The sequence below is a fragment of the Schistocerca serialis genome, chromosome 5 (genome assembly GCF_023864345.2).
Source record: "Schistocerca serialis cubense isolate TAMUIC-IGC-003099 chromosome 5, iqSchSeri2.2, whole genome shotgun sequence".
Taxonomy (NCBI): Eukaryota; Metazoa; Arthropoda; class Insecta; order Orthoptera; family Acrididae; genus Schistocerca; species Schistocerca serialis.
Window position 1 is genome coordinate 609,163,605 of NC_064642.1, and position 20,070 is coordinate 609,183,674.

The 20,070-nt window shown below is 38.2% G+C and overlaps 1 protein-coding gene across 3 annotated transcripts in view; it reads left to right on the plus strand.

The window, feature by feature from the left end:
• Positions 1–20,070, plus strand: part of LOC126480782 (saccharopine dehydrogenase-like oxidoreductase) — a 136,059-nt gene that overhangs the window by 107,551 nt on the left and 8,438 nt on the right. For all 3 annotated transcript variants that reach the window (XM_050104090.1, XM_050104091.1, XM_050104092.1), the window contains exons 6-8: positions 13,342–13,472; positions 13,555–13,792; positions 17,912–18,079. In XM_050104090.1, coding sequence (XP_049960047.1) covers positions 13,342–13,472; positions 13,555–13,792; positions 17,912–18,079 — 537 coding nt within the window. The remainder of the gene's footprint in view (positions 1–13,341; positions 13,473–13,554; positions 13,793–17,911; positions 18,080–20,070) is intronic.

Genomic DNA, 20,070 nt, shown 5'->3' on the forward strand with positions numbered 1-20,070 from the left:
GTATAAAATATACCACTAAAATAAAATACAAGCAGTGAGATGTGGGAAAGGCTGGACTACATCTCAGTCTGAAGTATACTGTGCCAGTATGAGATATCTCTAATTCAGAGGGCAGGCGGTGATCATAATTTGAAACTACAAAAACAACAACATTGCAAAACTTTCCAGTATGCTATAAACAGGCAAAAGGCATCTGCATTTAAAAAATCTCCTTAGGATATAGAAAAAGCAATCTGTAGAATTATTAAAAAAAGGAACAATTTCAATGATTAACTCTTGATAGTGGCAGCATACATGGTAACTAAAATAAACAGTCAAGAAGAGATGCTAGATTTATCCTGGAACACATTGTGTATGCCAACTAACAAAGAGAAAAGAAAAGAAAGAAATCCAACATTCAATTAGAGTAAATAATCTTTCAGTAGTTAAAAAGCAATATTTTTGTAACAGCTATCTTGTGTTGATAGCTGAATATTATAATCTTGACATAATTCAGCCCCCTCCCCCATAAGGGCTTGTTATACCTTTTTGTTCTGCCAGACATTCAAGCTATATTTGGTAGACAGACTTGGATATCCTATAGCAACACTAATGGTAATGTGTGTGCTCTGTTCAGTCTGTCAGCATGCCCCAAAGGGTCATTTCATGCTCTGCCCATGTGTGCATTTTTGGCACAGAAAACTGGCTGCCACTTTGGCATACACCACAGTGATGTCATTTGCAATTCAGCCACTGTTATGAGACACAGAACCTGGAAGACCTGCCTCACAGTCGCCCACCAGCTGAAGACCACTATGTGCAATTATGGCTCGCAAATATTCTGAGAAAAATGCGCCATATTCGCTGCCTGTATGGGGTAACTTGGACCACTATGTCAACAAAAACAGTATGCAACAATCTCCACATGGTTTTGGCCATAAGGCATCCTTTGTGTGAACAATTCAAATCTCTCAGCATCATGATATGTGAAGAAAACGGGCAAGGGAGCACTTGAAATGGAACTTAATGGTGTTTGACAAATAATGTTCTCATTGTGACTATTGTCATAGAAAAGTCCAGAGATGTCAGAAACCAATATACTTATCAGATTTCTCAGGTTCATCTGGCCATAGGGTTAATCTGTCATCTTTTGGGCCTGTGTCATGTACGAATGTTGGGAACTGCCCTTCAAGATTAGGAGTAATTTAAGGGCTGTGCAATATTGCAACAGGATTCTCCATCCTATTGTCCAGCCTTAAAGTCAACATTTTGATGATAGGTTTGCTTTTCAAGACAAAAATGCATGAGCACATTACACCCACTTCAGGAACACCTTTCTCCAAGAGGCAGAAATCAACCAAATCTTCTGGCATGAACTCAAATGAGCATGCTTGGGACCAGGTTGAACAAGCAATGTGTCATCACAGGGATGCTCCTCACACACTAGATAATCTCAGGAGGGCAGAAGTCTACTGCTGAAGAGTGGGACAAGCTTGATCACAAAAATCTCTACTACCTTATGGACAGCATGCAAAGAATAATCAAAGAATATTGGAGTCTATGGGTGGAGCAAAATGATATAGAATAATGTTACCCAGCAGCAGACACTAATTTTACATATATGCACTTTCACAGCATTCATTTTTAATTTTAATAAGACTTATCTATTTAATTTCCTTGAATTCTCCCTTGAGTTGACTTGAAGTATACACATTAAGAAAAGTTGAACAAAAATTCCAGGAGTATGCACTTTCTGAAACTGACACATCAGACAGTAAAATCAAATCGTGGAATATTGTTAAAGGAGAGACAGGGAAAGAAACCACAGAGGATGACATCATTTCTGTGGAGAAGAATGGGAGCATTATAAAAGGCATATTGTAGCAGATATTTTTAACAATTACTTGTTAAAAAATAAGTGAGAAAATTTGTGCAAACATTTCAGAAGAGAAAGTAAAACAGTAAGCCAAAGAAGAAATATAGGGGACATTTATTGAAATAAAAATTAATCTCAGATTGCCATTTGAAATAAGGAAGGCTGTTGTGACTCCAAAAGGTAAAATTCATATGAGTGGATAGCATCTCCAATAAGAAATGAAAAATTGTACTCTTACAACATGCAGGCTTGTTAGCCACCAGCCGGCCGGTGTGGCCGTGCGGTTCTAGGCACTTCATTCTGGAACCGCGTGACTGCTACGGTCACAGATTCGAATCGTGCTTCGGGCATGGATGTGTGTGATGTCCTTAGGTTAGTTAGGTTTAATTAGTTCTAAGTTCTAGGCGACTGATGATGTCAGAAGTTAAGTCGCATAGTGCTCAGAGCCATTTTTTAGCCACCTGTTAATGCATCATTAACTCAGTGTTTTTCCAGACAGATTGAAATATACCATTCTCAGGCCTTTGTATAAGAAGAATGACTCTACTACCATCCAGTGTCACTCCTTGTGTCATTATTTAAATGTATCCAAAAGAACAGCAGAACTTTATTACACGATTCCTTAAACATGCACAGCTGAAACAGCTTCTGAATTAATATGATTATGGGTAACCCTGATCTGAGGATAAGAGTTTAACACCAATGTAATAACAGTATTTACATCTCAAAGCTGACTACCCTGTCTAGCTCAGTGGAGTAACACTGACAGCCCAAAGCCTGTATAGGCCATGAGTGATGGACTGGTGATGCCTCGGAAGGTTGGATGCAAAATGTGAGGACGTAAACTCCGACTGATGTATGCTGTGCTCCAATGAGTGGAAATCTGATTCTGGGACTGTTTGTGTGGTCAGCTCTTGACCCGGTGAACCATAGCTGTGAACTCCCAATGTTGACTGACTGGAAAGCAACTTGGAATCCTATAAGACTGTCCAGTAGAGGAATACCCACAACTTGTGCTAGTGTCACATGGTTCGTGGAGGCGAGCCAGTGTCAAATATAACAGCACTCTCTCTGGCAATGTGGCGCCACCAGATACTGTGGCAGCTGCTACTGGCTTGATGTGCTGTACTGATGTTCAAAAGTGCCTAGGAGGGGCAGCAATTGTGATATGCCAATGCGTGGTTGGTGGTTGGATCAAAAGGCACCAGCTGTGGAAACAACAGGTTCAATCATTAGATTGCTACTGTACTTTCTTCATGTTAATAATTCGCCATTTTATTTGAATCATGAGGTATAATTAGTCCTGTCTGCAGAATCATCAACAGAGAAAATAGTAATTTATCTTTTTGTGAAAGTTACAGGTTGGTTTTGTACAAATAGGCTAGCTTTAAGCTTTGAAAAACACAGCTCATCCAGTTTTTTAGTGCCAAAATTATTCCACCTCCTATTAACCAAGTATATCAACAGAACTAATAAACAGAGTACAAAAATATTCCACCTCATATTAATCAAGTATATCAACAGAACTAATAAACAGAGTAGAAAATTCTAAGTTCTTAGACATAGATATTGATGGAAAATTAAACTGGAAAATCATGTAGCAAACTTGCTAAAATGCTTAGATGTGGTTATCTTTTGCTATAAGAACAATTGCCCAACTCTGGGGGTACAAAAGTTGTTGTGTCCAACTTCTTAAACACTGAGGTGGCTAGTAATAATACAGTTAATCAGAACACTCTGAATAAGTACTACTTTATTAATTACAACAAAACTTGTCTTTGCTTGCCATGCTTGGCTGTAGCTATCAAACTGTGAGGAAATGTGGGCTTACGGTTCAGAATACACTAAATGCACCATGATTACTAAGTGGCAAATTGATCCAAGTTCAGAATGGCTGTACTGTGGCTTCACTACAGTCACTAAAAAATACAAGTTTGTAGACACTTGTTGACAGTTCTGATGGCATTGGTGCACAGACACAGTTCACTGGAGAAGGAAGTCTCTTCATTCACTGATAGTTGACACGAGCTATGTCACAGCAAGTAGGCAGCACAATGGCATTACTCAGACAGGAACTTCCTGGAAGGGGGCAGGTTCCAACCTCAAACAGAACTGCCCTGCTGGCCTCTAGTGACACTATTTCAAGGTAGAAGAGTGGTGACGGCACTTCAGAACTACAGGAAGCACAGGTTCTTCCTAGCATCTCATTGGTACCTCATAACATCACTTTACTGTGGAGTATCTCTGTGCTGGTTGATACTCCTTGTGCCACTCTCGATACTCAATAACACTGCAGAAGTCAGTGAATTAACATATTTTGCATATTTTCATTCACAGATATGTTTTGTAATAATATTCTGGGGGTAACTCCTCGCTTGGAAAGAAAGTATTCATTGCACAGAAGAAAGTAATTAGAATTATGCATGACATTCACATGTACACATCTTGCAGGCATATCTTTAAGTGGTTGAAAATGTTAACCGTAACCTCACATTATATTAATTTGCTTATGAAATTTGTTATTTACAATCCATCTGAGTTTCAGAGTAACAGATATAAAAATAAGTACAACACTAGAAGAAAAATGATATGGAGAGCCCTTCTAATGACTCTATCTTTGGCACAGTCAAGGTTGAATTATGCAGCTGTAAAACTCTTTGATTGATATAAAAGTATTGGACAGTCTACCCATGGAAATAAAGTATCTGACAGGGAACAGTAGCACTTTCAAATATAGATTAAAAGTGTTTTGCTTACCCACTTCTTTTAGAGCACAGAAGAAATCTTGAATAGAAATAATTAGTCATTTTTACAAAGAAATCTGTTAATGGCTTCCATATAGTTACACAAATATTTTTACACCTTGTACATGCACATGTGTGTGTGCTACTTTTAGTCTGTTGGCATGAATCACATTTAATGTTTATCATGAATGTAATCTATGGAATAAGTAACTATCTATAAAATACATGTTCACAGATTTGCAGGTGGTGGAAAACTTGTTTTAAGCAATGTTCCATGTTATTTTTTGTGTCCTTATCAGAAGAAAATCTTCCAATATGTGGATTAATGGTATTCTCCTTATAATGAGTCTACTTGCACAACAAAAAACAGAAAATTACATTGATGTCGTTGGCCACGGAAGTGAAACTATACTTGGAATCCGAAACAAAAATGAAACTCCACAGATTTCAGTGCTGGGTCCATTTATGTTCTTGTCTACAATTTTACCTACACATACAAGTTAAGGAGTCTCTGATGCCTTTCCTGTTGAGGCAGTTGGGCAAGTTTTTGTGGTGCAAACATGCCTTTACATTGGATGTTAGTTATCATACTCTAATGGATAACCCATTTGTAAACAAATATTTTCTGGAGGGAGCAAGTTGCAGATTAAAGCAGTGGCTGCTCTCTGCGATAGTGTTTCTTCCCACTTTCCTTCACAGGAATTGCAAAGGTCATTCAGAAAGTAATGTCTGAATCACCATAGGTATGTGATTATCACCCGAACATTGAAATGCGCATGCTCACTGACTACCATCATGCATTGCTCATCCAAGGATGCCATATGCATTTTGTAATGTTGCAGTTTGCTTTTTAAAGTGTCATTTCAAAATGTTTAAACCAACTGATCAGCCAGCCAACTGCGAAATATGGTCAATGATTCAGTTTTTGACAGCAAGGAACATTCCAGCAGTGGAAATTCATTGATAGATAAGTGAGGCATATGGCCCCAATGCAGTGAGTGAAGCAGATGTGTAAGTGAGCGTGAGCTTTCAAGGATTGATGGGAAAATGTCTATGATGAACTGTGACCAGGTTGACCATCGGTGACCTCGGAAGATTTGGTCAAATATTTGGAAGACCAGGGTTTCACAGTTTCAGTTTTAGCATTGGAATTTCTGGATGTAGTTAGAACAACTTTGCACAGTATTGTCCCTGAAGACTTGTAATTTTGTGAACTGTGTGCACATTGGGTTCTCAGCCTACTTACTGAGAAACAAAAAATGGAAAGAATGGCTCATGCACTTGATTTTTTTGACTGATATCATAAGGAATGTGATCAGTCTTTCAAGAACATAGTTACAGGGGACAAGATGTGGCTTCCTTACATGACCTTGAAGTTTAAATGTCAGTTGGTGGAATGGAGTCACAATGGAGTCCTGTTAGTCAAGTTCATGCAGCAAGGGACAACATTAAATGTAGCCACTTATTACACTACCCTGACTAAACTCCAATCATTTTGTTGGAGCCCTTGGTGTTGTGGCATGAAAATGAAGTTGACTGAAGCGCCATACCACTGTAACTCAACCATCTTCTGCATTATTTTCATAAGATGAATATTTCTGTCTTTCCATACTGCTGGGATGGTGAGAGCTAATGGTACACTTAATTTGATCTTGTTCATTCAAAATGTCCTCATGAACTGAAAGCTTGTGTGATGACTACTGACTCTGTGGTAAACACTGATGGGATCTGCGGTGGAAGAATAACTGTTCTGCTTGGAGATCAGGCCAAAAGAAACCACCACTCTCATGTGGTTCGTCAGTTTTTTTTTGGCCTTGGTGAATATTTCTTCCGACGCTATCCGAATCACTGGTTACTCTCTCCTAAGGGCAGATCGTGAAACACGACGCGGGGGTGGTGTGGGTGCCTATATTCGCTCTGATCTGAGACCTACTATACTATGCACATCGGATGCAAAGGGCGAAGGAGAAGCAGAGTTCTTGTTTTTCGAAATAAATACATCAAATCAGAAACTGCTAATTGGAGTAATCTATAAACCTCCAAACGTCGGTGCTATGTCCTCCTTTCAGTCTGCCCTGTCCTCGCTCGTGACACTGTATGAACACATAATCATTATGGGCGACACAAACATCGACTTACAGTTAAAATCTCCCTCTGCAGAAAAACTTAGGAGACTGTTCCACTCCAATGATATGAGTTTAACACCACTGGACCCAACTCATCACACGCCACACAGCCATACACTCATAGATATAATAGCAACAAAGCGACCAGATAAAATAATTCACGCCAATCAGACATCCGCTCCAGGACTCTCTGCTCATGACGTGATTTTCTTAAATTACTCAGTACATACTACCAAAGAAAAATCTCACCTGGTAACCTACAGAAACCTAAAAAATGTTAACCATGACGCTCTTCAAAAGGATTGCTCAGACATCCCTTGGCATGATATAAGCAATGAACCGACTTTAGACGGAAAAATTCGGGAATTATGTCGCAAAATTATTGCATTGTATGATAAACATGCTCCTCAACGCACTGTCAAGGTAAAGAGAGCTCCCGCTCCGTGGCTCACCACTGCATTACGCCAGTTAATGAATGAACGTGATGCTGCACATAGGGCCTTCAAGCGTAACCCAACTCCCGACGCGTACGAAGCTTATAGGAAACTCCGAAATAGAACCAAGCAAAGCGTGAGGAATGCCAAAATCAGACATGCCCACTCTGTCGTATGCGGCATATCAAAACCTGCTGCACTGTGGAAAAAGCTGCGCAGTTTCGGTATAGGGAAGCGAAGATCTGACGCTGTTTATCAAGCGTCTGCAGAAGAATTAAACGATTTCTTCTCAACAGCCATAAACTGCCACGCAGCGACAAATTACCAGCCCCAAGATATCAATCTCTCGAGAGACAAGTTTTTCCTAAAACATGTCACTACTGGCACAGTACACAAGGCAATTATGAGAATCTCTTCCGAGGCAGTAGGAAATGATGGAGTGAGCATTGGCATGATTAAGAACGTCGTAAACACTATTACTCCAGTTATCACAGACATCTTCAACCTGTCTCTTGTCAGTAGTACATATCCTACTGAGTGGAAGCAAAGCTTAATTCAACCTATACCCAAGACTGACAACCCTAAGTCGCCAGGTGACTACAGGCCGATCAGCATACTACCTGCAATATCTAAAGCCCTAGAATACATCGTCCATGAACAGCTGACGGATTACCTCAAAACTCATAACATCCACGACAAATATCAGTCAGGCTTTCGAAAGCACCAAAGTACAGCAACTGCATTAATCAAAGTAACTGATGACATTAAACATGCCATGGACAGACGTGAAGCTACCATCCTAATACTGCTTGACTTTAGCAAAGCTTTTGATACAGTTGACTTTGATATATTACTAATTAAAATGAAGCAGCTGAATTTCTCAAACAGCGCAATACACTGGTTCGACAGCTACCTCAAAAACAGAAGTCAACAAGTCATTTGTGGGTCGGAAAAGTCATCATGGAAAAACGTGCGCTCTGGAGTTCCCCAAGGCTCCGTCCTTGGTCCATTACTCTTCTCACTGTACATTAATGATATTTCTTCAGTGATTCACTCCTGCAACTACCATCTATATGCCGACGACATCCAACTGTACATAAGTGCAAGCCCCAAGAACATTGCTGACGCAGTAGCGAGTATGAACGCAGATCTTTGCTCTGTTTCTCGGTGGGCACAGAACCTAGGTCTGAAACTAAACCCCAAGAAATCCCAGGTCATACTTATATCTCATCCAAAGTTAATCAGTCGGTACTTTCGCGAAACAGTCCCCCAAATACTCCTCAATGGTACCCAACTACCATACCAAAAAACAGTAAAAGACCTTGGAATAATCTTGGATGAACACCTAAACTGGGAAGAACAAACAGTCACAGCTTGCCGGAAATCGCTCTCCTCCCTACATGCAATTCAAAAATTTAGAAAAATATTTCCAACCCATGTCAAACAAAAATTAGTCCAAACACTAGTCTTGCCTAATCTTTACTACTGTGATGTAGTTCAACATGGCACAAATGATGAAAATTTGAGATGCCTAGAGCTAGTGATGAATGCTTGTGTTAGATACGTATGCAACATACGGTTGTATGATCATATCAGTCCTTCATACTCCCAGCTAGGTTGGATACGCCCACATAAGGCATGCGATCTCCACATGATGTGCTTACTTCATCGATTTCTTAGCCACTGGTGCCCCCAATACTTATCTTCTCACATTAAACACCTATCATCATTCCACAACCGCAATACCAGATCGGATACGTCTAGCATCTTGGCTGTACCTTTACATAACACAAAATCTTTCTCCGTGTCATTCTCCATCTCAGCCATACGACTATGGAACGCGCTCCCCTGTGATCTGCGTCTTATCCAAAACCACTCAACATTCAAGAGGGAACTTAAGACTTACATATTAGGGACGGTATAGCCACCATTGTTGTGCCCCCCCCCCCCCCCCCTCATCTTTTTCTTTCTCCTCTCCATCACAGCTTCGAATTTTACCATTCTATTTCTCTTCCTCTAACCTATCTACCTCTTCTATATCTCTTTCACCCCATTCCATCGTCTTATGTCTCTGCTTGATGAGAATAACTCACAAGCTGCAAGAATATAACGAGAAAATTCCCAACTAGCAATAGGACTGACACTCATAAAAGAAAAATATGCTTACTTTCATATACATAGTTATTATTATTATCATTATTATTATTATTTTTATTATTCTTGATTGTTATAATTATTTTTTGATTGTTATAATTATCATTGTACTACTTTTATAATCTCTATTTTTTTTCTTTAACATTAATACTGTATAACATGTTATATGTCCTAATTTTCTGTAGACACTGAAATTTGTTGAATCTGAGTATGCCTGGTTAGGTGTAAGAGAGGGCCTGAAGGCCCTAATCTTGCCAGGTAAAATAAATGCATAAATAAATAAATATTTTATTTGAATTTGGATATTAGTCATCAATATGGTGTGAATGTTTAACATTTATGTTTGAAGTGCAGATAGATGTTGTGGGACGCAAGTAGCTGAGAAAAAGGAACTGTGAGGTACTGGTTCACCCTGTGAATTAGTTAGCAAAGGAGAGTTTATGTTAGGTAGCAGTTATTATTCAACAACATTTTGCCTGAACAGTGAAACAGTAATCGGCCCAAAGAAGTTTTTATAGATCCGTTAATTTCTGAATAACTGGGGAACCACTATTAATCTGTCCACAAGGAACTGGCATTTAATACGAAGAATTTACACTGCTTTCAAGTGCAGAGCACTGGGCTATGTTGAAGGAATTGTTTGACATAAATATTCTAACCCAGTGGTAGTGTAATTTGGTGGGTGCAGATTAGATGACGGAATAGTAAGGGATCACACTATAATCTAATTCAGCTTGTAGCAGTCATTCTTACAGGGTGGCTATTGTGGCAGGATATTGCCCTAGTTTATTATATGAGCCAATGCATGAAGAACATTTACTGCTTATCCCAACTCAGAAGAAATTATCTGATATTGGCATACTATGTCTGCCATGAGTTGTTACATTAGCCCCAGGAATTCTGCAGTACCATATGGATCCCCGACTTCTGAACCTCATTGCAAAGCGCATAATTCATGTTGCCATCAAACTGTATTGTCCACCTTTCTGTGAAATATATGTTGACCAACATTGATTTACCATGGTTGCATATTCTCCCAGAAGGCCCAAACATTAAATTTTCGTTTACAGTATAAAGCTACTTTTCATGTTGCAGTAACCTGCTAGCAACGAAAAAAGATTGTTATGTTTCTCTGGTGATACATGTTTCAGCCCTTATATCAGACTTGAAACTAATCTGGTCAAGTGCTTTTCTGAACAACATGTTCCAACATGTCATTTCACCCATTGACTGGGAATACTTGTGTGATTAACTATATGACACTGACTCATTGAAAGTGGGTCATTACCACAGCTTCTACGACTTTTGTTGTTTTTTTGTCTTGTCATCTGTGTATCATTTTGAGTGGTTAGTTTTCTTCTTGTTATGTGTAGACAAACACACAAGCAAATCTGTTTTTGGAAAATTCAGATGTGCTTTCTGATCAAGAGTGCCTCCAATGATTTGGTCAGGATTGAAATCAGTTCATCCTTTAATGTATGAAAATCACAATACTCAGCCAGAGCATAACACACAGTGATGAATTTATTGGTAGATGATATAAACTGCTGAATACTGACCGCATAAATTATGTTACATTCCAGGGTAAAATGACTATCAAAAGTTTTTATGAGAACTGCATAATCACTGAATTGTTCTTTTGTTCCTCATCTTGAGGACCCATACACTCAAGTGACGAACTTAACACTTGAGGTTTGGGATTTGGATTCCATCAAGAGGTTTCTTGGAATCATTAGAGCAAGGTAGGGAGACTGTTTCCTTGTGTGACCAAAATTAAATAATTCTATTGGTCCCAAACTGTAAGCTTTATATTTATATTCTACTTTTGGCAGATACAAATGTTGTACCAGTTGAGTTACTTTGCAACCTTGCTAAAACTTTTTCAGCATCTTGGTTGCTGCTACCACCACATAACATACACTCAAGGATGATCAGATATGTATAGAACATTTTATTCCAGTTCATTTCATGTTTTTCTCTTTCTTCTATCACTGTAGAGAATAAATACAAACACACATAAGAGACAGTTTGTAAAGTTACTGACCTGCAAGACATCTGAAGACATCTTTCAGCTACATTATTGATATAGTAAATGATACAAGGAATTTTCAATGAAATAGTCAATATTGCAGATATATAAAGTACAGTCAGCCACCATTATTTTAACAAATAGTGTGAAACTGTGAACAGTGCACAGTGTTATATTGCCCAATATACATAAAAATAATTGACCATTAGCTTCCAAAGACTCATATTTAGTCAGTATTAATGTAATTCTATGAGTGGTAAGTTTTCATGTAATAACACAAGTTCTTCACACTTATTTTCTCTGGTCACGAGTGACTGGCATTATCCCAGTGCCTATTTATCAGCTTGCCCAGTAACTGCATAAAAAATTAACAACAAACTAGTTATATGCTGATAAAATACAGCTCAATTACATTTTCAGCAATAACGTACAAAACAAGAATTAAATGAGAAATTTGTGTGTCTTCAGAAATGAAGTTTTCTTTTATTACTGGATAGATTTTTCTTTAAAAGCTTTAATATTAGGTCCTATTTTTGCAGGCAGGGGTTTCTCATATGTTTTCTGATAAAGCTCAGTAAGATTATTCCAGAAACAAAATTTTATGCTTGCAATATTTCAATAACAATGTATTTCACCAAGTATACCATAACGTTTTGAGACAGAAAAATTAAGACATCAAAATGGTAATAATGTATTTTTGACAGGTTACTTTCTACAAATTATGTAGCATTGGGTTACATGCAAAACGTTTTTGTGTAGCAATACTTCCTAAACAATAAAATTTTGACAGAAGATGAAGTGCTATTTCTGTTAATGAAAATTAGGTCTTTAAATTAAGATACTTTGGTACTGTAATAGAAATTTAGTAGCAGGGTCAGAACTTTGAGAGCATGTGGTCTCTCAAAATCTTAATTATTGAATATTTCTTTAAATAAAAAGTTTCTATTAAAAATCTTTTATATTTTTGTAACCAGCCAAATTTAAGCTCTAATTTAAAAAATAAGAATGTGGAAAAAAAAAAGAAAAATTTTGGAACATCATATGCATAGATTAATTAGGTATGATGAGAAAATCATTCATGTTAAGAATGATACCAGCCCAAGAAGACCTGTTTCACTTTGCTATTTTTCAACTTCTATTGTTATTATAATCTAATTTTTTGCATTTAGCCTACCATAGAATTCTTTCCCAAACAAACTGTGTCAATCCCATCCATGAAATGAGAAAGAAGCACAGTTTCCATAAAGTCTCTGCAACCCTCATAGCTGGCCGTTGTGGCCGAGCGGTTCTAAGCGCTTCAGTCTGGAACTGCGCGACTGCTACGGTCGCAGGTTCGAATCCTGCCTCAGGCATGGATGTGTGTGATGTCCTTAGATTAATTAGGTTTAAGTAGTTCTAAGTTCTAGGGGACTGATGACCTCAGATGTTAAGTCCCATAGTGCTGAGAGCCATTTGAACCATTTTCTACAACCCTCATATAATGTTAAAAGGAAGTTACTAGTCTATAAAAGTCACAACAGAAAATTAATAAACCACAGGTGTTAAGATTTTTTAAAAACATTACTTTTTTTGCTTATGCTCCATAAAATATAAGATTATAAATTTTAATTTAATGTTATGTGCTCACTGTATGTAATTACATTTCAAGTAATGCTGATACCAACTGGTAACCTTAAGTTAGACAACTGAACATAAAAAATAACTTCTCTGGTATTAATAAATTAAATATTTCATGTGGATTAAAGCACTCATATAATATTGTACTCTTTGACTTGTCCTGGATTTCATTCATCGTACTATAAGAAATCCAAGAGGGTAAAAAAGAATCAAATCAGTCAAATACAATACAACAATTATTTAGCATAATTTGTTATCTAAATTAGGCTGTGTGCTGACCACTCACTGGAAAGTATATACGACAATAAAAAATATATATATATATATTTCATTTAATAATGTGTACCTCATTGTCTTAATAAATTCAGTTATTATGCTCTAGGGACCCGCCATACACTTTGGCACCTGGGAATCTGCTATTCATGTAACATCCCATTATGGTGAAATCCAGTCACTGCAACGGAAATTGTTCCCTGATAGATTACCACGACTTACTCCAAAACTAAAACAACGGTAATTTTTTCAGGTGAATCGTAAATAATGTAACACTGGAGTTGCATCATCAATTTATTCTCCTTGAATTTCTGTTTAATAGGTTGCTGCCTCATAGAAGATCTGACGTTGAGGGCTGGTGTTTACCATTTCCAGGGACAGATGTTGCAGTTGCTGAGAGTTCCCAGAGACATCTTTATAAAAATGAAATGAAGCGTCCTGTGCAATTTAACATGTACCTTGTGCTTCCATCATTGTTAACCACAATTGGCTTCATCTTCAGGGCTTTGTTGGTGGGTCTTCTGGCACAGTGCAGACTTGGAGTTAAATTTCTTCTTAAGGTAAGTGATAAATACTTAAATTTGATAAGCATCTAATGTAAGAACAACTGAAATGCTGTTACGAAAAGGACAGATTGGTACTCACCATATAGAGGAGACACTGAGTCACAGACAAGCACAACAGAAAGACTGTTGTACATTGAAGCTTCCAGGCAGAATACATTCTTATAAAGTAGAAAACACACAAGCACAACTCACAGACACATGACCACCATCTCTGGGCCCTGAAGATGTCCTTAGCAGCCACAGACAGTGGTCACAGGTGTGTGTGTTTGGCTTATGTGGATGTGTGTATGTTTTCTACTTTAGAAGAACACCTTTTGGCAGAAAACTTACATGTATAGCAATCTTTTTGTTGTGTCTGACTGTGAATCAGTGACTCCTCTATATGGTGATTAGCAATCTGTCCTTTTCATAATACTGTGGTTATTCCATCCTGAATCTTTCATTGTTTAAAACACTATTAGTTAATAAAGATTCAGGAATGGTCATAAATTACTCTGACTTATGAAACAGTTACTATCCCAATCAACTGCTGGGTATTATTACTCTGTTCCAATGATGACAGTACCTGGATAGCAGTCTCTGACGTTTAGTGCACTGCTGTCTCATTTGGTGGTGCACTACAGCTCTAAACACTATAACACATGTCTAGGAAGTTACAACTCACATTGTTAACAAACCATTCCAAGTCTCTGAGCTGAGCCTTGTACTCAGCTCAGAATCACAGAGCCAAATCAGTAATAGAGGCAATGCTAAAGATTATGAGCTTTGTTGAAATTCCATGAGAAAGGCTGGTTTTCTCCACTTTCTCTGCCAGTTATTAGAATCTTCCAAATGTTAACTCGGAGCCCAGATGACAAGCATAGTTCATTGCAACATGCACCACCTTCTGCAGCTGTTTGCTGCCTGGCTGTCAGAAGAGCCCTTCAGGATGGTGACTGAGTCCCCTAATCATACACAGTAAGTGCACAAGGTGATTCTTCCAATCCCTTGCTGCCATTTCCCTAATTCACCATATGTTCAAACTGCCAATGATTAACAGACTCCCTAGTAGAGCACTGCATCCTCGTGGCAAGCTGACTGTCATTTCCCATCACTATCTATGAGGTATGGCATCACTTGCTTTCAGTGGGTGAGTTTTGCCAAGTGTGACCAAACTGGTGCCTGACCCCTCCTATTCAGCAAAGGAAACATAGTGTTTAGATTTGTCACAACAGATTGTGAGGCATACGGAAGAACATAGAGCCAGTGCACACTGCATCTTCATGGCCTATGCACATGTGTGTGATTTTCATATCACTATGCAAGCCATGCAAGTGGCTGTGTTGCTAACAGTTTCACTGCTGTGGGCTTGTATACATGTCCCAATATGTCATTCCCCAGGTGTTGTGGATGTGTATAAGTGCACCACTTTGGTTTTCCTACAATGCTATGGAAGTCTGAATGCATCCTGAGATGCTGACCTCTCATTTCTGTGGATGAGTTATTTCTCTATATATGGGTGAATAAAAGAGTTTAGAGTCTTTATCATACAACATATGTTCCTCATTGCATGCTATCATTTATAAAAACCCTCATTTTGATATCTTGAATTGTTTATGAGATGTGATGATTGTTATGACATGATTCACAATGCACAAGGATGTCTATGAGAATGCTGGGTATGATAGTTTTTCAGATATACAACCCAATAAGTAAAGAACAAAATGAGATATCCTTCTGCTATCAATTTTAAATAAAATTTCTGTATCTTATGTAACTTTCATTCCCTGCAATGTATATGAGCTAAAACCAACCACATGCGAATTTTATGCAATGCATTTTTACCTCTGCAAAATCTTTAAAATTTCATGCAACGTTTTACTTAATTTGATGTAGTGGTGGATGGCAAAAAGCAATTCATTTCTTTATTGAGTAAAGATATCAGACTGTAAGATGTACAAAAATCAATTTTTTCACCCAATAATTTTCAAATAATATCTGATATTGGGTGGAATGCCATCTCTCAGCACAGGCATCAGCATTTGGCAAGCAGTATAGCTATAACAAAAGCCACCCCAGTGCAGCTATAGCAACAATAAGGTTCAGCTGGGTAGTACTGGTCTTTTTGGAAACTTCTGCCAAGTTCACAAAGTTTATTTGGCTTCTTTCTTCTACACTGCAGCTGAGTGAACCACACATGGATTGAATATGCTTATGTATTGTTCTACTCCACACTCCTTAGCACATATTTCCACATGCACATGCTGCCACATAGTCAAGGAAATGAGTAGTAATACGAGAGGCATTTGAAAAGTCAGTGGAAAGTCCAAGAGATGGCACCACTGGCGCGTATCAAGGTCATGTTTAGTTAGCAGCATCTTTGAAAAGAACACATACCAAGTTTCAGCCATATTGGTCTATTTCTTTGAGTTTGGCATTTGTGTGAATCAAGGAAGTCGATTGATTGTCAAAAAATGGACAAAACAGAATTTTGTGTGGTGATTAAACATTACTTTGTGAAAGGTAAAAAGCCTCAGGAGACTAAAGAGAAGCTTGATAAACATTACAGTGACTCTGCACCTTCGGTTAGAACAGTTTATAAGTGGTTTCAAAATTTTTTGAGTGGCCATATGGACACAAGTGATGCTGAATGTTCTGGATGCCATCTGGAGGTAATGACTCCAGAAATCATTGATAAAATCCATGATATGGTGATGGACGACAGAAGAGTTAAGGTGTGTGAGATTGCTAGTGCTGTGGGCATCTCGAATGAATGGGTACATAATATTTTGTGTAAACATTTGGATATGAGAAAGCTATCCGCAATATGGGTTCCGTGATTGCTCACACTTGACCAAAAATGGAATCATGTGAAGTGTTGCAAGGATGGTTTGCAGTTGTTCAGGAAGAATCAGCAGGACTTTAAATATTGTTTCATCACTGTGGATGAAACATGGATACATTACTATACTCCTGAGACCAAACAACAAAATAAACAATGGGTTACCAAGGGAGAATCTGCACCAAAAAAGGTAAAGACCATTCCTTCGGCCAGAAAGGTTATGGCGACTGTCTTTTGGGATTTACAAGGGATAATCCGCATCAACTAATTGGAAAAGGGTAAAACTATTACAGGTGCATATTATTCATCGTTATTGGACCATTTGAAAACCGAGCTGCAAGAAAAATGCTGGCAATTGGACCGCAAAAAAGTCCTTTCCCATCACGATAATGCACCAGCACACACTTCAGCAGTTTTGGTCCCAAAATTAATGGAAATAGGATTCCAACTCATTTCACATTCCCCTGTTCTCCAGGCTTGGTTCCCTCGGACTACTATTTGTTCCCCAATTTGAAGAAATGGCTGGCGGGACAAAGATTTTATTCAAACGAGGAGGCGATTGCAACAACTGATAGCTATTTTGCAGACTTGGACAATTCCTATTATTCAGAAGGGATCAACAAATTAGAACAGTGTTGGACAAAATGTATAAGTCTAAAAGGAGACTATGTCAAAAAATTAAAAAAAGGTTTACTCCAGACACGTAAGTAGTTTTTATTTTTGTACGGACTTTTCTTATGCCCCTCGTAGCTTGTGTGTTTCCTGGAATGGAGACAGTATCAGCAAGAGACAATAGGATCACGGTACCATTGATAGCCACGGATTTACCCATATAGTCACACTGTCTAATGTAATGTACCAATGATTGAGACTGTTGTTGATGAGATTTATTTATTTGCACTTTTTATAAAACAGATAATGCTGAAGACATGCAGTGATGCAGGAAAACATTCAGTTATTTTACTGCATCAAACCTGAGTAAAATTGCCTAATCTTCATCAGCAGCAACCAGGTGTCATGGCTGCTGCTATTATGACTTGAGGTTTTACACAGATTTGATGTTGTTAGGTAAATGAGAATATTTTATACAAGCATGTCATCATGAGAAATTTGTTTCCATAACTGATGTTGCTCACATCTCATTTGAAGGCCACTTATAAATCTGAGCACTGTGTTAACACTGTGGAACATTTCACAGTACAATGGACGCTGACTGATTTAGTTTGCAGTTTTTAGTTCTCCAAATAGGACTGCCAGATATCATTACATAATTTTTAACAATTTCTTTCTAGCATCCAGGAATGTTTACATCTGGTTATGTAACTCATGAAGATCCTGCAGAAGAAATCTTGAAAAATACTCTCTTCAGATTTACACTTTTTGCTGAAGGATGGAAGGAAAGATTATCAGAACCAACACCTAAGCATGTAATGCCAATAAATAAGAAAGTAACTGTACAGGTATAGTACTGTTTTTCCTTTTTCTGTAGGCTAGTTTTAACTTTTTATTTTCCTTGCTGCTGCTCCTTCCTCTTTATCATCAGCATTGTCTTCTTCTTCTTCTTCTTCTTCTTCTTCTTCTTCTTCTTCCTGCTCCTCCTATTCCTCCTCCTCCTCCTCCTTATTCCATTAGTCACAAAATTTGGGATCCATTTGTTGGCAGGTCTTCCTCCACTTTTCTCATGTTGTGCCTAATGAATTACGGTACAAAAGTTAGGTAGAATGGATTGCTGGTACTTACCTTCAGGAGATGAAATTCTAATTTCTGTTGACAGATCTATTCAAAGTAAAAAAGGCAAAGAAAAGAAAAAAACCATGGTAGTCTTATGGTATTAGTAGTTCCTTACTCAGGAAGGGAAGAGGGATAGCTTGGGGAAGACTGGAAAGGAAGGGAAATTCATTTTAATCAGCTTTGTACAAGTGAGAACATTGTTTTCAGCTATTGTCAGTGTGCTGCTGTTTATAGAAAATATTTATCATTCTGCTCATCACAATTAATCAAAATTAATGTGAATGAATCAACTGAGGATGTAGTCAGATCCAAGACAACAAAGGGACGGAGAAAAAAGTACAGCATCAGGACTATTTATACTGGATTCCTTAATGCAAGTATGCTTAAATGAAGATAGAAATTTACTATTTAGCAACAGAGATAGACAGAGACATTGTCGCCTACCGTACCTATCATATTGGTGAACTGGCAAATAAAGACTTTGGAAAATCTGTGTATATGTCCCCTTCCCCATTTAGTTTGTATACTCGTAATAAGAGAAAAATATCTGTAAATGAATCTGTATTCATTTGGATTAAAGGCAAAGGAGTATGTGAATATGTAAAATTTGTTGGAGACTGTACTTTGTATTTTCATAAATAAAGTGATCTGTAGCGTAGCTGAGAACCGGACAAGGGTACATCACGAACCGGGGGCTCAAGGAGGCAACAGCATGTTCCATGTTAAAGTTCTTATCAGTTTGGACTTTGGACCCGCGCGCTCTCTCTCGCACTCACGCGATGGTTACGTAATCACCGCAGTGCGCGCGCGAGTGTATACCTGTCCTTTTTTTCCCCCTAAGGTAAGTCTTTCTGCTCCCAGGATTGGAATGACTCCTTACCCTCTCCCTTAAAACCTACATCTTTTCATCTTTCCCTCTCCTTCCCTCTTTCCTGATGAAGCAACCTTGGGTTGCGAAAGCTTGAAATTTGTGTGTGTGTTTGTGTGTTTTTTATTATATAATGAGAGAGAGATATGCTGAGTGAAACACATTTGGATGTCAGGTAAACAGTGCTTTGAAACCTTCATTGGCTGCCATAGCAAAATAATGTTAAATTATCTTTCACAAAACACAAGGACATTCTGGATGTATTTAGAGGCTGTTAGTGGCACCAAAGTTAGTGTCCAGGCACTCACGAACAAAATGGTATCTGAAATTGTGGATAGCAAAACAAAAATGTTTAACTCTGTTTTCAAATGTTCTTTTACAAAGGAAAACCCCAGTATATTGCCCCAATTTAATTCTTGGGACACTGAAAAGATAAGTGATATAGAATGAGATTTTCACAGAATGAGATTTTCACTCTGCAGCGGAGTGTGCACTGAGGAGACGAGGTACTGGCAGAAGTAAAGTGGTGAGGACGGGGCACGAGTTGTGCTTGGGTAGCTGAGTTGGTAGAGCACTTGCTGACAAAAGGCAAAGGTCCCTAGTTCGAGTCTCGGTCCGGCACACAGTTTTAATCTTCCAGGAAGTTTCATAAGTGGTATAAATATTAATGTCAATGGTGTTGAGAAACAGATGAAATCATTAAAACTGGACAAAGTCCCAGGGCCTGACCAAATCCCTGTCAGATACTATACCCAATTTGAAGCTGAGTTAGCTCCTCCGTTAACCACAATCTATCATATATCCCATGAACAAAAAACATGCTCTGCAGCTGGAAGAAAACACTGGTCACAT